This window comes from Mauremys reevesii, linkage group 25 (assembly GCF_016161935.1).
Source record: "Mauremys reevesii isolate NIE-2019 linkage group 25, ASM1616193v1, whole genome shotgun sequence".
In the NCBI taxonomy this organism is placed as follows: Eukaryota; Metazoa; Chordata; order Testudines; family Geoemydidae; genus Mauremys; species Mauremys reevesii.
Genome location: NC_052647.1, coordinates 13,610,839 through 13,630,523, shown reverse-complemented (window position 1 = coordinate 13,630,523; position 19,685 = coordinate 13,610,839). Strand labels below are relative to the sequence as shown.

The 19,685-nt window shown below is 43.7% G+C and overlaps 1 protein-coding gene across 2 annotated transcripts in view; it reads left to right on the top strand.

Moving 5' to 3' along the window:
* Nucleotides 1-19,685, top strand: part of LOC120390904 (GEM interacting protein) — a 55,189-nt gene continuing 35,504 nt past the window's right edge. The window contains exons 1-2 of one of the 2 annotated variants that reach the window (XM_039513901.1): nucleotides 1-253; nucleotides 3,972-4,109. In XM_039513901.1, the coding sequence (XP_039369835.1) occupies nucleotides 1-253; nucleotides 3,972-4,109 (391 nt within the window). Of the gene's footprint in view, nucleotides 254-3,971; nucleotides 4,110-13,892; nucleotides 14,104-19,685 lie in introns of those variants that run through there. The other variant, XM_039513902.1, reaches the window with a different exon arrangement.

Here is a 19,685-nt window from a genome sequence, read left to right as displayed (position 1 = left end):
ATGAGTCAGACAGGAGTACAGGACAATGCCAGTTACATTCAGATTGGAGGCAAATCACCAGACAATGGGCACTTCACTTCTGAGCATGACTCTGGGTTCCTGACCACTGTTTGGGCTTCAGTCCAGAAACCTACCTCTGGTAACTGCATTGGTCAAATGGACCTGTGTACCAACGAGCTGCTGCACGTAACTGGACATCTGAGGAACATCGATGGCAAATTCCAGAGCCTCCGGGAGCTTTTCCAAAGAGAAGGTAAATGTCTAAAATTTATATATGTTTGTTCATTTACAAGAAAGGCTAACATAAAAGTTAACCTCATACCAAGTCTGGGCTGGACTTGAAAAGGTCTGGACAGGACCCAGGGTCTTTGTTCTATAAAGCACCCAGCATTCTTTGGTACACTACATATAAAAAACAATGAAGTCAGATGACCCTCAGACCTTTCAGACCAGACTTTCAATGCCTACTTCCCCTTTTTAGCAGGCACTTAATAATGTGTACTCTTATTTGTATTAATTGCACCCATATTTATTGCATCTATAAATAACTGCAAGCACATTTTATAGCACTTCCGCAAATAAGAACCCAGTTGCTTCATCAAATGAAAAGCAAAAGCTCCGAAGTGCTATAGATGGCACCTGCAATTACTGATGGATGAAAAATCTGATTTACAGCCATTCTAAATAATAGTGTTAGTGACTGCAATGAATAACACCCTCTAAAAGGAAACAGATGCTGAAAATCTAGCCTGCATTGCTAACAGCAGCATTGTCTAACTATATCCTGCATAGGGATGGATGGTATCCAGGGAGGGTCCTATCTACATTTATACTAAGTGGCAAAGTGACTTTGTTTAATGGCATATCACATCAGCATGGAGGAAAGCCGACAGGTGTGCAGGCGCAGACAGTGTGGTACAAGACATCCCTTAGAGGAGGGTTTACTAAAGGGGATACTCTATATCCTAGTGAAGAAGAGAGGATGGAAGTTAATAAAGTAGAGGTAGGAACTGAAGAGAAACAGTCAAATGAAAAGGAGTCTCCTTCAATTACATCACATGAAGGCAGACAACTAAATATTGACAAATTTTATAAATGCTTATATACAAATGCAAGAAGTCTAAATACTAAGATGGGTGAACTTGAGTGCCTGGTATTGAACAAGGATATTTATATAAGAGGCATCACAGAAACTTGGTGGAACGATGATAATCAATGGGACATGGTAATATCAGGTACAAAATATACAGGAGTGGCAGAGTATGTCACTTTGGTGCGGGAGTGGCACTATATGGGAAAGAAAGCATAGAGTCAAATATAGTAAAAAAGAATCTTAAATGAATCAAACTTTAACTCTGTGGACAGAAATTCCATGCTTGAATAATAAAAGTATAGCAGTAGGATTTTACTACCAACCACCTGCTCAGGATGGTGACAGTGACTGTGAAATGCTCAGAAAGACTAGAGAGGCTACAAAAAGAGAAAACCCAAAAATAATCGGGGATTTCACCTGTCCCCATATTGACTAGGTACATATCACCTCAGGATAAGATGCAGAGATAAAATTTCTAGATGCCATTCATGACTGCTTCTTGGAGCAGCTACTGCTGGAGCCCACAAAGGGAGAGGGGACTCTTTAGTCCTCAGTGGAGCACAGGATCTGGTCCAAGAGGGGAATATTGCTGAAGCTCTTGGTTATAGCAACCATAATGCAATTAAATTTAACATCTTTGTATGGGGGAAAAGATCAAAGAAACCCAGTATACCCACATTTAATTTAAAAAAGGGAAACTACACAAAAACAAAGACCCTAGTTAAATGGAAATTAAAAGGAACAGTCACAAGAGTGAAATGCCTGAAAGCTGCATGGGAACTATTTCAAAACACCATAATAAAGTCTCAAACTAAACATATACTCCAAATTAAAAAAGAAAAAGAAAAAAACAGTAAGAGGACCATGACTAATCAGAGCAAAGAGGTTGTTGGAGACAAAGACGTCCTTTAAAAATTGGAAGTCAAATCCTATGGAGAAAAATAGAAAGGAGCATAAACACTGGCAAATCAAGTATAATTAGGAAGGCCAAAAAAGAATTTGAAGAGCAACTAGCAAAAGACACAAAAACTAACAGCAAAACAAATTTTAAGTCCATCAGAAGCAGGAAGCCTGCCAAACAATCAGTGGGGCCACTGGATGATGGAAGTGTTAAAGGAGCCCTCAAGGAAGAAAAGGACATTGCAGAGAAGCTTAAATTAATTCTTTGCATCAGTCTTCACTCCAGAGGATGTGAGGGAAATTCCCACACTTGAGCCATTCTTTTTAGGTAACAGATCTGAGGAAATGTCCCAGATTGAGGTGTCATTAGAGGAGGTTTTGGAGCATATTGATAAATTAAACAGTAATAAGTCACCGTGACCAGATGGTATCACCCAAGAATGATGAAGGAACTCTGATCTGAAATTGCAGAACTACTAACAGTGGTATGTTAAATCAGCCCCTGTTCCAGATGACTGGAGGACAGTTACTGTGATTTTTAAAAGGGCTCTAGAGATGAGCCTGGCAGTTATAGGTCGGTAAGCCTAACTTCAGTACTAGGCAAATTGATTGAAACAATAGCAAAGAACAGAATTATCAGACCCATAGAGGAACCCGTTATGTTGGGAAAGAGTCAAAATGGCTTTTGCAAGAATCATGCCTCACCAATCTAGTAGAATTCTTTGAGGGTGTCAAGAAGCTTGTGGACAAGCATGATCCAGTTGATAAAGCATACTTGAATTTTCAGAGAGCCTTTGAAAAAGTCATATACCAAAGACTCTTAAGAGGGAAGGTCCTCTTATGAATCAGTAACTGGTTAAAAGATAGGAAATAAAGTGTAGGAATAAACAGTCAGTTTTCACAATGGAAAGAGGTTAAATCGGTTCCCTAAGGATCTGTGCTAGGACCTGTGCTGTTCAGTGTAAGAATATAACATAAAAATGGACACACTGGTTCAGACTAATGATTCAGCTAGCCCAGTATCCTGTCTTCAGACAGTGGCTGGTGCCCAATGCTTCAGAGGCAATGAATGGGGCAACAATTGAGTGATTCATTCAGACCTACCTTCTATCTGTCAGAGGTCAAGGGACACCCGGAGCATGGGGCTGCATCCCTGACCATCTTGGCTAATAGCCATTGATAGACCAACCCTCCTTGAACTTAGCTAGTTCTTTTTTTAACCCATTATACTTTTGACCATCACAGCATCCCAGGGCACCAAGTTCCACACAGTGAACCTGTGTTTTGTGAAGTATTTTTTGTTTTAAACCTGCTGCCTATTAAATTCATTGGGGGACCTCTGATTCATGTGCTATGTGAAGGGGTAAATAACACTTTAATACATTTTCTCCACACTATCCATGATTTTATAGACCTCTAGCATATCCTGCCTTAGTCATCTCTTTTCTAAGATGAACAGTCCCAGCCTTTTAATCTCTCCTTGTACAGAAGCTGTTCCATCCCCCTTATTATTTTTGTTGCTTTTCTCTGTCCTTCTTCCAGTTCTGATATATCTTTTTGAGATGGAGTGAGCAGAACTGCATCCACTATTCAAGGTGTGGGCAAACCTTGGATTTGGGTCAGGTTCCAAGGGTCTACTTCCTGACTCCATTCCACCTAGTACATTGAAGTTTTCACATCTGGAGGAAATGCTTTTCTCTTGGATGTTAATTATTTTCTCTTGCTTCACTTGTGTGTGGGAGCAATAAGGTATCAGTGCCCCCACAGAGGGGATTTAGCTCTGTCTGGGGGGCAGAGAGATACTTACTGTGGAGAGGGAGGGGGAAATTATGCAGTGAAACACTAGTCATCAATTTTTCCCCTTTCACCTTTTTTTTTAATTATCCCTCAGTATTAAATCATGGGGATGTTTTCTTTTCTTTTTTTTAGACAAATAGCCTTCATTACGTATAATTGTTTATTACTATTCTTATTTCAGGAGCTGTTGTTTCAGGAGCTGTTGAAGCTAAATTGGCAGATTTGCTGCAGGCCGTCTCTTCCCTCCTGAGCAAGTATCCTGCTTTGAATTGTGAAGTTATCCAGCTTGCCACATCAGCCCTCATCACAAGCGTGAATGGTAAATCCCCAACCTGAAAGAGTCAGAAGAGTGTGCTATTTATTGTTTGTACTGGGGTAATGCTCAAAAGCCCTGGTCAGGATCAGGGTTTCATTGTACTGGTGCTGCACATATGGAGACAGGTATCTGTGCATGCGTAGAATGTATGTTATTACAGATGTCATGAAGCAGAAGGTAAGGAATTGTCAGTATTTATTCCAATTAAAAGTCCCATTCTGGGGGAGAAGCTGCTGCTAAAAGTTATAAAGGGAGGAAAGTTCAGAGCTGAGGCATCTTCCTCCTTTATCATCCTATATCCGCAGGTGCCTAGGGAATCCACTGGTTTCTGCTGTTTATTTTTGTACTGTGCTGGTAGATGTCTTATTTGTTTCTCTGTTCAAGGCATCTGCTCCTTATTTAACTTTGCTGTTACACTAACATGTTGCTGACATCACTGTAATTTTCACTCTTAAAGGGTCTAATGGTTAACCCAGGGAACAGTAATCAGGATGCCTAGATTCTACTTCTGGCTCACATCTAGTTGCTCGAGGGACTGGCTAGGAGTCAGGACTCCTGGGTTCTGTTCCCAGCACTAACTTGCTATGCAACTTTAGACAAGTCATTTTACATCTGTTTCTGTTCCCCCATCAGTGTTTAATTAAATAATCTTTATAAAGTGCATGGGAAATCAGAAGAGGTAGATGGCATTATTACTCTTCTTAGGCACTGATGTAGTCCTGCAACAACCTAGCACTGGGGTAAATGGAGGAGGAAGTGTCCATCTTCATTATGGATTTGCTGGCATTGGGAGATTGGAAACAAATCCTTAATATTTTTTTATCCTCCTGTTGTGTGTAGTAGTTACCTTCCAGGGGGTTCAGGTTTCAATTTCTCCTTTGGGTCACTTAAAGAAAGCAGAGAGTTACTCAATTTGAGAAATACAATCTCCCTCTCACTTGAGAAGGGAATAGCAAAGCACAGTGGACCCCAGGCACCAGAGTATAAGTTTTCTCCTGTAACACCCTTCCTGTGGTGGGGTAAGGAACACTTGCTCAGTCATTATGGCCATTGTTCTTCTTTTAAAAACTGCATTTTCTTCTGCTTCTTCCTTGTGAAAAGAAAATGTGTGAGATGCAGCTGCCTGCAAATCCCTCACTGTCAGATTTTGGCTACACTTGCATTTCAAAGTGCTGCCGCGGCAGCGCTTTGAAGCGCTAAGTGTAGTCAAAGCGCCAGCGCTGGGAGAGAGCTCTCCCAGCGCTGTCCGTACTCCACCTCCCTGTGGGGAATAATGTACAGCGCTGGGAGCCGCGCTCCCAGCGCTGGGGCTTTGACCACACTGGCGCTTTGCAGTGCCGCAATTTGCAGTGCTGGAGAGGGTGTGTTTTCACACCCTGCTGCAGCGCTGCAAATTTGCAACTGTAGCCAAGGCCTCAGTGTCAATGCCACAAAAAACATTGTTCTTAGAACTTCCTAAACAGCTAATTCTCACAACCCCTCTGTGAGGAGGTAACTAACTATCCCCACATTACAGCATAGTAATTGTCAGAACCAGGATTATCACATGCTAGTTTTAGTACTTAATCCCATGCCTGAGCCGCTAACTACAGCTCTTTCATTCTGAGGCCAGTTCAGCAAGAGTACTGAAGGGGAGACTGGGAATTTTTAGAGCAGAAGTTTAGAAAACGTTATTTGCAGAGGGTTGGGGAGCCTCTCAGGGTCCTACTGCAAGCTGTGATTAGCAGACCTCATTAGGGCCTCTTCTCAGGCTGGCCCATACCAGCTCTGACTATTCTGCATCCTGGTGGCCTGCTTGATTCAGTTCAGGTTGGATGATGGCAGCTTTGGCTCTTATTACCACCTGGTCATTTCTACACCACACAGGAACAAAAAGAACAGGATATTTGTGGCACCTTAGAGACTACCAAATTTATTTCAGCATGAGCTTTCGTGGGCTACAGCTCACTTCTTCAGATGCATAGAATGGAACACACACACAGGAGATAGTTATACATACAGAGAACATGAAAAGGTGGAAGTATGCCTACCAACAGGAAGAGTCTAATCAATTGCAATGAGCTATAGCAGGAGAAAAAAAAAACGTTGAAGTAATAATTGAGATGACCCATAGAAGGTGTGAGGAGAATTTAACATAGGGAAATAGATTCAATTAGTGTAATGACCCAACCATTCCCAGTTTCTGTTTAAACCTAAGTTAATTGTTAACAGAACCCAAACCACAGCCTTCCGTACCACAGGGGAAGAGTTAGACCCTACTTAAGAGCAGCATTGTATTTCAGGCAAATATTTTTGCTAGCAGAGTGCTAGGATAAAAAAAATCTGTTTGAAGATGAAGAACCCAGTATTTTCCTAGTTTAAAACAGTAAATGCAATTCAGGAACATGTACAGGAGAACATGCCATGCTGTCTCCCCAGGAACCTAAGGATATTCACCCCATCTGGAAGGAAGATGCAACAGCTAGCTACTTTAGAGCAGCAGCTGTGCCTTTCTGCCACATTTAAAAGGCCTGCCCCCCAACCCTGGGGCTGGCATGCTGGGAAAAAACGTTCTTATAAAAAGACCAGTGCTTTTCCCCATGGGAAAGGTTAATAGGAAACACAGAAGGGGCTGCTCTGCAATGTAGCACTTAACTTTTTCTAATGCAGTCACTGGATGTACAGCTGTTAATTAGAAAAGCAATAAGGAGATGTAGCAATTGTCTTGTAGGCGATCTCAGTGCTGGGTGCAAATGAAAAGGCTTTCTGCTCTAGGGATAAATTATAATCTTGCTTCAACTACAAATGGAGAGACAGGGACTATTTATGAGATTAAATGTCTCTGGGGCATGACTGTCTATTACTCCCCATATGTTGATGTGACTGTAGAAGCTGATCCATTTCTGAAGAATTCCCGTACTTCCTTTTTGTGGGCATCTGCCCAAAGAAAGCTCAGGATTCTGCTTTCTTTGCTTTAACAAAACCAATACAGTAAGAAAAGCGGAGTGGTTAAACTCATGAGTCTGGGAGTCCTGACTCCTGGGTTCTACACTAGGTTGAAATAAGGGATACCTCCCTTCCCTATTGTTGGTGTACTTGAACCACTATTTGCTGAGTTCCTCACATGGGGATTAGATTCTTCCTGGGAATGTTCCTTGTATTCTTTCTACATAGTTAGGAGTTGCAGATTTGCTAAGAATGAAATCCGAGCAGCCAAACAATCCTTCCCTAGTGCTATCCTTTCTCCTTCTCTCCCCTGGAACACTGCTCTTCCCCCTTTAGAAGAGTAACCGAAAACAATTGGATTGTAATGGGAAATAATGTTCTCATTATTTAATCATCTGTCCCTCACTACTTCTGTTTGTAAAGGTCATGCAGTAATTAGTAATTAAAGGAAATTAGCTGAAGAAGCTGCCAGTTCAGAATTGATGCTCCTAGTTCAGCTCCTTTTGGAGTCCTGAAGAAATTTGGAATAGGCCTGAATTGCAAATTTAATTTTCAAACTTCCCCAAAGTTCATTGTGCTTGGATTAGAGTGATCAGATGTCCTAATTTTATAGGGACAGTCCTGATTTTGGGGGCTTTTTCTTATACAGGCACCTATTACCCCCCACCCCGTGTCCCAATTTTTTACACTTGCTATCTGGTCACCCTAGCTTGGATGCGGGGTTCTGGTTTGAATCCATGTCTAATAGCCAGATGTGTTGTGTTTTTCCAATGCTATAGTAGCAGGCTTTGATACAACTGCTGGCTCTAGGTATGTGAATTCAGAAATATGCTAAATGTAAATATTTACTACTTTACCCAAACTTTCAATAGTTTATATATCCCACAGCTCCTTGCAATGATCTTGGTTCCAATAAATCTGTGGAGTGAGTTTTTCCTTTCTGAAAATGTTCAGTTTCCTCAGGCTTTGCACCCACTGGCATGTACATCTCAAAGTGATTTATTTAGAAAAGTCTTGCTAGTGAGCCTGGGTTTGGTGTTCAAACAGGGAGGTGAGCAGAAACTGCTAGGTGTGGAAGGCAGAAATGAGTTGGCAGCAGAGTGAGTCAAAGCACACGCCTCTCCCCTCTGACTGGCTGAGATGGGAGAGGAGATCAGGGATTTCGGGATCTCTGGTGTGATGTTTCCACTAAGAGTTTAATGGGGACTGACTGAATTGGGTACAATATGTCCTGATTAAGGAAAGTTCTACTAATAATCCAAATAATTTGAGGTTGGAGGCACTGATATTCAGATAATTGCAGAGAATAGCTCAGAGACCTGAGTGTGGGAGATCACATTTAAAACATGAGAAGGAAATGACACTTAATCCAGATTAGAAATTTGATATAAACTTCTATTGGGCACTATTTTATACTGTATGTTGGAGACACCATGAATGAATTTAATGGGTTTCAAAAGCAGCCCTGTTGTTATATTAAGAACTTTTATAGTGCCAGGAACTTCCTAAGAATTAAAGTCTCTGCAGTGCCTAAGATTTATTAGCATTTATCTGTTGGTATCACATTGTAGCCCTGTTTGCTATAAATGTCTTTGCACAACATAAAACACTTCAATAGCACTTTTTATCTATAAATATCAAAATGCTTTACAAAACTGGGTAGGCATAATTATCCCCAGTTAACAAAGTGAAACTGAGGCATAGCGAGGTTAAGTAGTTACACAGTGAGTCAGTGGTACATTTATTGGAAATGTAATTCAATCCTGTGTTCTAGTCACTGATGTAGGCGCATGAATCTGAAGTCAAGAGACTTCCACCAAACAGCAGATTAGACCTTAGAAAAGAAACAGAACATGTGGATACTGGTTTATTTTCTCTGTTCCTTTGTTGTGTTTATCAGAAAAGTTGGACAATGGGTCTAAAACTTTCTAGTTCTGAAATTTGTTCTGAATAAGCACAGAACCTGTTGCCACCACAAACAGGCAGAGAAGTTGCACTGCTGCTGCTTTCCTGAAGCTGAGCTTTTGTTTTTCGGTAGCAAAAGGGGAAAATGTTGAGGAAACAAAGGTAATTCCACATTAGGGAGAAAAGGGAAAAGAAGAACAAACTCCCCACAGCCTGCCTGGAGAAGATGTGACTAAGGGTACGTCTATACTTACCGTCCGGGTCGGCGGCTAGCGTTCGACTTCTCGGAGTTCGATATATCGCGTCTAATCTAGACGCGATATATCGAACTCCGAACGTGCTCCCGTCGACTCCGGAACTCCACCACCACAAACGGCGGTGGCGGAGTTGACGGGGGAGCCGCAGACTTCGATCCCGCGGCATCTGGATGGGTGAGTACTTCGAACTAAGGTAGTTTGAGTTCAGCTACGCTATTCGCGTAGCTGAACTTGCGTACCTTAGTTCGATCCCGCACTCCCCCCCCCCCCCCGCCTTAGTGTAGACCTGGCCTGAGAGCTGAATATTGGTGAGGGCACCAGAAGGAGGAGGGAGAATTGCTAGCCACCAGCATAGGAATCCAAGGGCCTATGGCTTTCTTTGTTTCCACTGAGGAACTAGAGTAGTGGTTCTCAACCTTTCCAGAGTCTGATTTGTCTTGCGAACCCCAAGATTCACCTAACTTAAACATTACTTGCTTACAAAATCAGACCTAAATATACAAAAGTGTCACAGCATGCTATTACTGAAAAATTGCTTACTTTCTCATTTTTACCATATAATTACACAATAAAATAAATTTTAAAATAAAACAATTCTATTAGAATATATTTATTGTACTTATATATCTGTGATATTTGAGCCTGGTTTGAAGCCCAAACCCTGCTGCCTATGACTTAAGCCCTGTTTGCCACCCCCTGATGCCAGCCCTGCACTTGCAATTCCCCCATAACCCATCCTGTGACTCCCCTGGGGGCTGCAACTCTCAGGCTGAGAAACACTGATCTAGATGATTTCAGTACCACGTAGAAACCTCTGAGTACTCCCATGGGTACACATACCCCTGGTTGAGAACCACTGAACTAGAGAACTCTTTGACTTACATGTGCTCGTACTTCATCTTGTGTATGTGGGCAAAGATCTGTGGGGCACATCTTGTGTATGTGGGCACATCTGTGGGTATAGAGGATAGAGATGGGCCTTTTTCTCCACTGCAGCTCTGAGCACCTCCAAGCTTTGTAGACCTTGATCTTAACACAAACTTTGCAGTTTAGGCCCTTCTTTCATAGGAGGATTGCATGAGTGTGAGGCTCATTGAGGCATCTGGGCATGAGGGTACATGTGGGGAAACAGGGAAAGCTTTCCAACCTGTCTCACATATCTGGAGATGTTTCATGTTTGACTAATACAAGGAGATGGGGTGGAACCCAAGGGAGTGCTGGCATTAGTGATAGAAGGTGCCTGTGAGAGGCTGTTCTGGTTAAGTTTTTCAGCAGAGGGAGATTTCAGTGTGACTGCTTTGTTTAATGAAATAACCACCCCCGCAAATAGCTACTTAAATTAAAGGTGGACCTGAGCCCCAGTTCAAATACCCCAGATGCTGAAGGTTTCTAAATACAAATGTTGAAATTTAGGCTTATCTTGTGCAGATGATGCCTAAGCAGCTGGTGAGCCGCAACACACATGTATCCAGCCAAGCCCTTCCATAACTTGTAACCTGGCTTTTCATGCTCTTTCTCCTTCTGTTTGCACTGATGTAAACCAGGAGAAACTCCTTTGAAGTCAATACAGTATCTCCAGTGTGCGTGTGAGGAGAGTCAGACCGATAATGTCACCTAGATTTTTTTATTACCAGTATACAAACAATCCCAACCCCCCCAAATGAATATGACAGACATTTCTGTAGCTGTATAATAATGAACACACAATGTTCACATAGGACTGAAAAATTTCAACCCAAAAGGTAATTTTCTTTTTAGGTTATATATTTATAAAAGATAAGTGTTTAGGATGGAAATGCTGCCGTGGCCTTAGCTCTCATAAGTCCTCCAGCAATGCTATAATCCTGACTCTCTGTGGGTAGTGTATGTGGTAGGAGAGACAGGGTTCTGTACTTGTGGCTAAGAGGCTGCCACAGGAACAATGATGCAGCTGCAGTGAGAATTCTAACGGACTGTATTACCATAGCAATTGGCAGAGAGGGGTGAAAGGAAAATCATGCTTCTTGTGGCTTCTGTAAACCACAAGCCACAAAAATTCTGGAGTTCCTGCGACAGCTGCTTTTCCAACCAGCATTGCACATTGTCACAATGACCCTGGATCAGGCTTCCCACCCAGGAATTTAGTTACTGTATTGGTCTTGAAGAGACAACCCAATGAGAGAGGGATCACAAGATTGAGTCAGAACAAGGAAGAAGGCTGATGAGTTAGAGGAAATTAAATGTTTTGTGTCCACAGTTCTGCATTTTAAACCACAGAAACTTGTCAACACCACTTACCCTAAAGCTCGCAACCAATAACGTTCATGCTCATAGCTGCAGGATGCCCTTTTATACCCACCCAGAAACAGCCACATGAATAGAAATAAGTGAGCGGCTCTGAACTTCTTCATTGGGTCTGGTTACCTCATCACACAGGTGGCATATATCCTGCCTACTATGGAAAGTGGAGAAGCGATTGGTTCTAGCATGTATTCCTCATGGGAGCACAGGTAATAAGTCCCTTAATTTCCTTAGTCTGACAACCCCGAGTTCTGAGATTCAGCTATCAATTCATATTCATGAGGAAAGCTAAAAAAACAGAGTATTTATTATCGTGATTCAAACACCTTTGAACCTGGGATGCTGTCATGGCCCGCTGTGAGCAAGCAGAGCCATGAGGTTTGAGGTCAGGGCTGCTGATCACATGTTGATGCACATGGTCGTCAGCAGCCAGGCCTTGCTGAACGATCATGGAGGGATAGTTTCATAGTCCTTGGTGCAGCAAGTTCAGCAGCCAGGACATTAGTTGGTGGGAGGAGGGTAATCAGTGCATAGGCAAGGGTCAGGAGCAGTCTGGTTAGCGTAGATAGCAGGCAGATCCAGGTTTGGGCATGTCAGGATAGTGTACAGCCAGGTCAGAAGACTGGTTTGGGTAGCAGGAGTTTGTTCTCCAGGGGGTCTGGGCAGCAACCAGCCTAAGAGACTAGTTGCTCAGACAAAAGGTGGTGCAGGAACAGGAAGCTATAAAATTAAGTGGTGTCCGGTCAGTTTGCTGTCATCTGACCCAACTGAGTCAGCAGATGTCGCCTCTGGTTGTGAAATATTAGCTGCAATTCTCTAGTCCAACCTGCAGTGGTGTGAAGGTATGGCTATCGCTCACCAACCCTGCAGACCTGTGTTTGCAATCTGTGGCATCTGACACAGGCTGAAGTTATAGGCAAGAGCCTTTCTCTGGTTATATAGAGCAAACAACTGTGTCTTTTATAAATAATTATTTGTGAGTCAATGAAAGAAAATGAATTGTTTCACTGCCAAGCATGACAGACCTATGTTTATGCCATGAGACTGGTTCACCTTTATATTATGATCAGTAATTGCAGGGGAAGCCACTGAAGTTTACTCTGACTGTAGGGTGAACCCTAGAGTTCACAACTCACTTTATGTAGATAAATCCATAGTTTTTGAATAAATGTGTCTTACATTTCCTGTATCACTGGTTTTCAAACACATAAGTATTTCTGTGAGATTCATAGGTTTTAAGACCAGAAGGGACCTTTGTGATCATCTAGTCTGACCTCCTGCATCACACAGGCCATAGAATTCCACCCAGTGATTCCTGCATTAAGCCCAATAGCTTGCTAATGATCTAGAGCATATCTATTAGGAAGACATCCAATCCTGATGTAAAGACTTCAAGCGATGCTTAGTTGTCTTCAAGATGGGTTTCAATGTGAGAAACCTCTTCATGGGTCTTGGGGTGTGTCTACACTTTGAGCTGGGAATTACACTCTCAACTCGAGGAGACATCCCCACACTAGCTCCACTTGAGCAAGTATTCTAAAAATAGAGTATGGCTGAAGTGCCATGAGCAGCAGGAGGGGCTAGCTCTGCCAGGTACATGCCTAGAGTGTACATGCCTAGCTTGGACAGGTACATACTTGGGGTGGCTAGCCCCTCCTGCCGCTTGAGCCATAGTGGCTAGCCTGTTTTTAGTGTGCTAGCTCAACTGGAGTTCGTGTGGGTATGTCTCTTTGAGCTGGTAATTATACCCCAGCTTGCAGTGTAAACATACCCTAAGAAATACTGACTCGAGCAAGGAGCAGATTGTGTCATATTAGAGGTGAGCTGGGGAAACCAGAGCTCAACTTTGAAAAGACTTGGTCAGGTTTGGGTTTTGCAAAACCAAAATTTTGAGGGATGGGGCGGGGAGTGTCTCAGTTCCAGTTTGTCCAAACCACCAAAGCGTGGAACAAGAGGTTCAGATAAGTGTGGGGTTTTGGTCAATTTCTACTATTCTCCTGCTGTCCCAAACTAATCCCTCTTCTCTTGGTGTGACTGAATATATTATTTTGGAATAAGTGCTGCTACATGGTGCTCTACTGAAATATTTTAAGAAGAGTCTTTTAAACCAATGGCCACATTCACTGTGCATCTAGTACCACTTGCATGTTCCCACATAAATGTGCACAGACTCATACCCCAGGAGTTTGGAATTATGGGTTATGTTTTCCTGGGGTGACAGTGAAGGTTACCTGTATACAAGAACTCAGAACAGTGAGAGTTTGTGCTGCTGTAGGCACTGAAGCCAACGGAGTTGTAAAATGGGCCCTTCTTTGTTGTTCACAGACAGATCTGAATGTATGCAAACTGCACGATCAAACAAATGTACACTGCACACAGTTTCCTTACACGGAAATGTGTCTGCAGGAAGTAGATTGGTTAAAGCGGCTGCACTTAGACCAGGGCTTCTCTGTCAATTCCCTTAGCATGCGACTCATATGGACTCTCTGGATAACCTGATAACATCAGAATTGGTCAAGGATTTGTGTTTTATTCAGCTTGGCTGCGATTCAGAGCTGGGTAAACTGGGACCCTGCTGCTTTCAGACCAAAACACAGAAGACCCAGTCATGGGAGACCCTGAACCAAGTGGTATGTGATGGCATTTGAAATAACTTTGTGAAGGGTTTATAATGTAAGTTCTATGGGATAAGGGCCATCTCTTGTGTCAGTCTGAAATGCCTAGCAGGCTGTGGTAGATCAATGGTAAACTAATGTTCCTGTGTCTTTGCCTTTGCATGAAGACCTGGCTTGTTCCATGTGCTTTACTACAGCTCTTTCTTTCTGCCAGATGCAGCTGTTGGTTAGTTGTAGTGGAAGCTAGACTCTTGTAAGAGAAAAGATTGCAGAGCCTCCATTGTCAGGAGTCACGGGCTCCAGTGTTCTCTCTGAGACTGTGGATGTGTCTCCTGCAGTACACAGTGCCACTCTTCTGGGTTGAGGTTCTTCAAACCCTTTTTGTTATAACCCCTATTTTTAAGAGTCTCTTCCTCAACAATAAACATCCTCAGGCCCAATGGCATTTTCTTATTTTCAATAGTGCAGAAATAACCAGTTCAAGGTTTCACATGCTTTTTTCTAACTAAAAAAAAAAAAAGCCAGCTTTGTTTACCAAACGCAACACTCCAGGTGACTTCCCATTCAGGGAGACAAAGCTTTGCTAATTGGAGAGAGAAAAGAATGGAACACTTACCTTATTTTTATTTTGCAAACAGGCGATTGCACACGTGCTCAATTTCCACCATTAAAGATTTCAGCAGCATTTTGAGCCTATAGGGACTTTTTGACCATTAATAGTATGAAGAGATCTTTAGGGTGAAAAAAATGCTCTTTGTGGTATAACATGCTAGTATTGCTGATTGTTGTGATTTGAGGGTGAGGGGTGTGTGTGTGTGTTGCTTTTACTAGAGAGGAGCAGTTCTGCCTGATGGGAAATGGCCTGAAAAATGCCAAGTCTGTCACAAGTATTTGATTCAACATTAGCCAGCAACCCAGTGTCATTCCATGCAACTGAAAGCCTGACCCAAATAGTTTTGGAAAGAGAGGGAGTTTAGTGGTTGCAGCAGGAGGTGGGGAGTTAGGACTCCTGGGTTCTGTTACAATATCTGCAGCTGACTCTGTGATGCCTTGAATGTCTCATGTCACCTCTCTCTCTCCCTCAGCTTCCCAATTTGCAAAACTGGGATAATTATACTGACCATAGGTACTAGGAGCCATATAGGGACCTTGATAGGTAAGATCTCATGGGGGGGTTGTGAGTCTAAGTTCATTAACATTCATAAAGCATTTTGAACACCTCAGTAAAGGGCAGAGTATTATGATGTAGTATTGACATTACTCTGGGTACTGCGCATTAGCTGTGTTACCTATATTTTGACCAAGTTGCCTGCTTTTTGAATTTCTGCAGAACTGTTCAATATTTCTCTGAATTACACCCATATCTGTCATCGTGGCCTCTCCCCAGAGGCTTGGGACCTAATGGTATCTTAAAAGGGCTGTCTCCTTCCTGGAACTGGAGTAAAATTTTGTCTAATAATTTTTTTTTCTATATTATACTCATGTCAGGTATCTCACCCCTTGCTCAGAAAGTTTGACTTTGCCAGTCCTCTGTTTCCTATCAGTTATGTATGATTTGCTTTAGTGCTTTTGCTTGGGGTGATGCACACATGAAAGTAGGTGGAGAATGTGAGAAATACGGAGGAGATTATAGGAAATGGTCTTGTGTCTGTAAAACAGTTTGGTTCTGACTTTTCCAAGAAATCTGTGAAGCATTGTGTTGTAAGGTTTCAGAGTAGCAGCCATGTTAGTCTATCCGCAAAAAGAACAGGAGTACCTGTGGCACCTTAGAGACTAACAAATTTATTTGAGCATAAGCTTTCGTGGGCTACAGCCCCACTTCATCGGATGCATGTAGTGGAAAATACAGTAGGAAAAAATATATATATACACAGAGAACATGAAACAATGGGTGTTACCATACACACTATAAGGAGAGTGATCAGTTAAGGTGAGCTATTATCAGCAGGAGAGAAAAAGAGCTGCCCTTAGGCATACACAGCATACATGGCTGCATAGGGCAGACGAAAATTTGGGGCACCATTCCCCTCGCGGGTCACGATTGGAATCCTCTCTTCTCCGGCCCCACCACCATGCTGGGCTGGCGGGCTTCTCCCTGGCCCTACCAGACCAGCTGAGGACTCCAGCCTCAGGCTCTGCCGCCCCAGCGAGCTCAGAGTAGCGTGGCTGGTCAGTGGCAGCACAGCGGCCCGGCCCACCGCCACCGAGAGTGGCGTCCCTCCCTGGACCTGGCCTGCCTGTGCCACTCGGTCTCTGGCGGGGGCCAGGTTGGGGCCAGGACAGGAGGAGGGAAACTTCCATGTGAGTCAGCGGGAGGGGCAGGGGGAGCCAGGCCTCGCGGGGGAAGGCAGGAGGGACTTAAAGTGACAGTGCGATCATGTCTGTCTGTCTGTCTGTCTGTCTCTCTCTCTCTCTCTCTCTCTCTCTCACACACACACACCCTGGCTGTCACCCACATACACTCACGAGTCACAGTCCCCCAATGCAGTGTGTCTCACACACACTGGCTCTCACACACACACAAACACACACACTTGTATTATTATTGTTATTACTGCTTGGTACTTCTTGTCAAAATGCTCGTGGTGACCCAGGAGTGGCTAGGGGCTGCAGGAGGGCCATGGGCTCTGGCAAGATGCAGCCCCCATGTGACAGCACAAAGCCCGCCTTGAGCCACTGCTGCAGCATCTGCTATGTACAAGCTCAGTGTGTGTCAGTAAGGGGGGGAGGAGTTCTGGGGGAGGGTCCACAGGTGGGGGTGGGGGCTGTGCCCCCTCGACACACTGGGGTCAGAGGCTCTGGCTGGGGCCCACTTTCAGTGAAGCATAGGGGCACCAGTTTAATAATACTGTGTAGGGCCCCAAAAATCCTAAGGACGGTCCTGTTTATCACTTCTCTGAACTTCAGCTCAGTCTTCTCTCTCACAAGTAGCAGCTTGAGCTACTTTTTCTGTTAATAATAGGACGATGAGGTGCGAGGAGATGTCTAGGTTACTGAAAATAGAGAAGCTTTCACAGAGGAGAGTAGCAGGACTTCAGAGAGCTTCAGACAAGTTTATTTGGTCAAATTTGGATCAGACTCTGCAGTGCAAACAGTGGACTTTGAGTTACTGCCCCTGAGATTCATATATCCTTACGTGGAGAATAGCTTCAGTTCCCAGTGATACTTAAAAGATGAACATGGACTGAGAACTGAGGCCCTGTGCAGTTGGAGTGCTTGGGCCAGCTCTGCAAACTGTATTGCAGCCAAAGAGAAAAGTGATCTGTTAGAAAATAATAGTTCTTTGCGGCTGTGATCAGTATCAAGAGCAGGGAAAGAGGCAGGCACCACTGGGAATTCCTGCAGCAGCCAGAGACTCTGGAAGGCTGGTACCAAACTGAAGAGTCAGCTGTTCTAGGGTTTGAGAAAATGCACTTACTGTGAAATGAGGCATCAGTGGCTGAAAGGGAAGTGGTGCTTCTGCCATTCTGCAGAGCAACAACTTCTCCTTCTAAAAATATCCATACTGCTCTGCACACCCACTACTGGGGGAGCCTGCCTTTCCCACAACAAGAGCAAACGGAGAACAAGGCTAATGGGGCTTTTGCAGGGTAGACATAGATCAGATGACTCTTGGTCTAGTTATCTCTGGAGGCCAGGAGAGTGACAGGCCTTTGCTCACTCTAGCCCTTGAGAGTTGGACAGCTGTGCCCCAGCATTAGCCTTACACAGCAGTCCCCTTTCTTGAGCCTGCATGTTGCAAACCAATATGCAGAGTTGGTACTGGAAGGGTTTCATTACTGTCTCAGTCACAGTGATGGAGCAGACTAGGGGTGCCAGGGGTCCAATTTTGCACCGGGCTCTGCATGCTGCTCCCACCCTGAGCACTGGCTCCACACTCCTATTGGCTGGGAACCACAGCCAATGGGACCCAGGGGTGGTACCTGTAGGTGAGAGCAGCGTGCAGAGCCTCCTGGCCCCCTCGCCTAGGAACCGGACATGCTCGCTGCTTCCGGGGTGCAGCATGGAGCCAGGACAGGCAGGGAACCTGCCTTAGCCCTGCTGCGCCACTGACTGGGAGCTGCCCTGTGGTAAGCCTGTGCCCCAACCCCCTGACTCAGCTCTGAGCCTCCCACCCAAACCCAGAGCCCTCTCCTGCACCCCAAACCCCTCACCCCCCTTCACCCCAACCCCCTTCCCCAGCCCAGAGCCCCCTCCTATACCCTGAATGTGCAAGGATATTCTAGATAATAGGGATGCTAGAGACTTCACAAATCTACTTCAGCCTTCTGCATCAGGCATGAAAGACCTTTCTTCCCCATAAACTTATTTAACTTCTCCATGAAGGCCCTCACTACACCATGATCCCTCTGCTACCAGACTGCTGCACTCCCTGATCATCCTTGTGATGTGTCTGTTTCCCATCTATAAAAGAGGGATAATTATTTCCCTGCCTCACATGAGGGTTATGGGGCTTAAGTAATATTTGTGAAGGGCTTTGGGGGCCTCAGATGGAAGGTACCACAGAAAAGCAACACATTATTATTCTAGTATCTAAATGACATTTATCCTGTTTCACCCTTATCCCACTATTCTTTTTCCCAGAACAAGTATTCTTTGTGAAAAATTATTCCTCTTCTTCTCTGGTACTGACCAGTGTGTTTGTTTACTTATATAGTGTTAAGATCTCTCATAAGACTCAAGGTAGTTTATGGCTACACATATTAATGGATTAGTAGTACCAGTACCTAGGAGTTACAGTAATGGACAAGTTTCAGAGTAGCAGCCCTGTTAGTCTGTATCAGCAAAAAGAAGATGAGTACTTGTGGCACCTTAGAGACTAAAATTTATTTGAGCATAAGCTTTCGTGGGCTAAAACCCACTTCATCGGATTCATGCAGTGGAAAATACAGTAGGAAGATTATATATGTACACACACATATATATATATACACATACACACACACACACACACACACATATATAACGAGTGTTACCATACACACTATAACAAGAGTGATTAAGGTGTTAAGAAAAAACTTTTTTTCTCCTGCTGGTAATAGCTCACCTTAACAGATCACTATCATTAGAGAGTGAGTGAGTGAGTGTGTGTGTGTGTGTGTGTGTATCTTCCTACTGTATTTTCCACTGCATGCATCCACTGAAGTGGGTTTTAGCCCACGAAAGCTTATGCTCAAATAAATTTGTTTAGTCTCTAAGGTGCTACAAGTACTCCTGTTCTTTTTAGTAATGGACAAGAGGCCCATTGTACTAAGTACTGTGTAAACACAGAACTAGGCAGTCCTGGCCCCAAAGAGGTTACAATAAGAGACAAAAGGTGAATAAAAACAGACTGACGTGGAAGTGCTAGAAAGCAGCAAGACAATATTGGTCAGTAGCCTCAATGCACCCATTGCGTAACTGTTGTCAATTTTTTTGTAGGCTTACAGTAAAGGAGTTTTAAAGAGCGATTTGAAGTATAATGAAAGTAGCTTTGTAGATGTTTCTGAGGAGCTACTTCAAATTATGAGGGGCAACATGGGAGAAAGCATGAAGATGACTGTTTGAAAGTTTAACAAGTGGCTAATTGAAGCTGGCACCATGGGGCAACTGGAGGT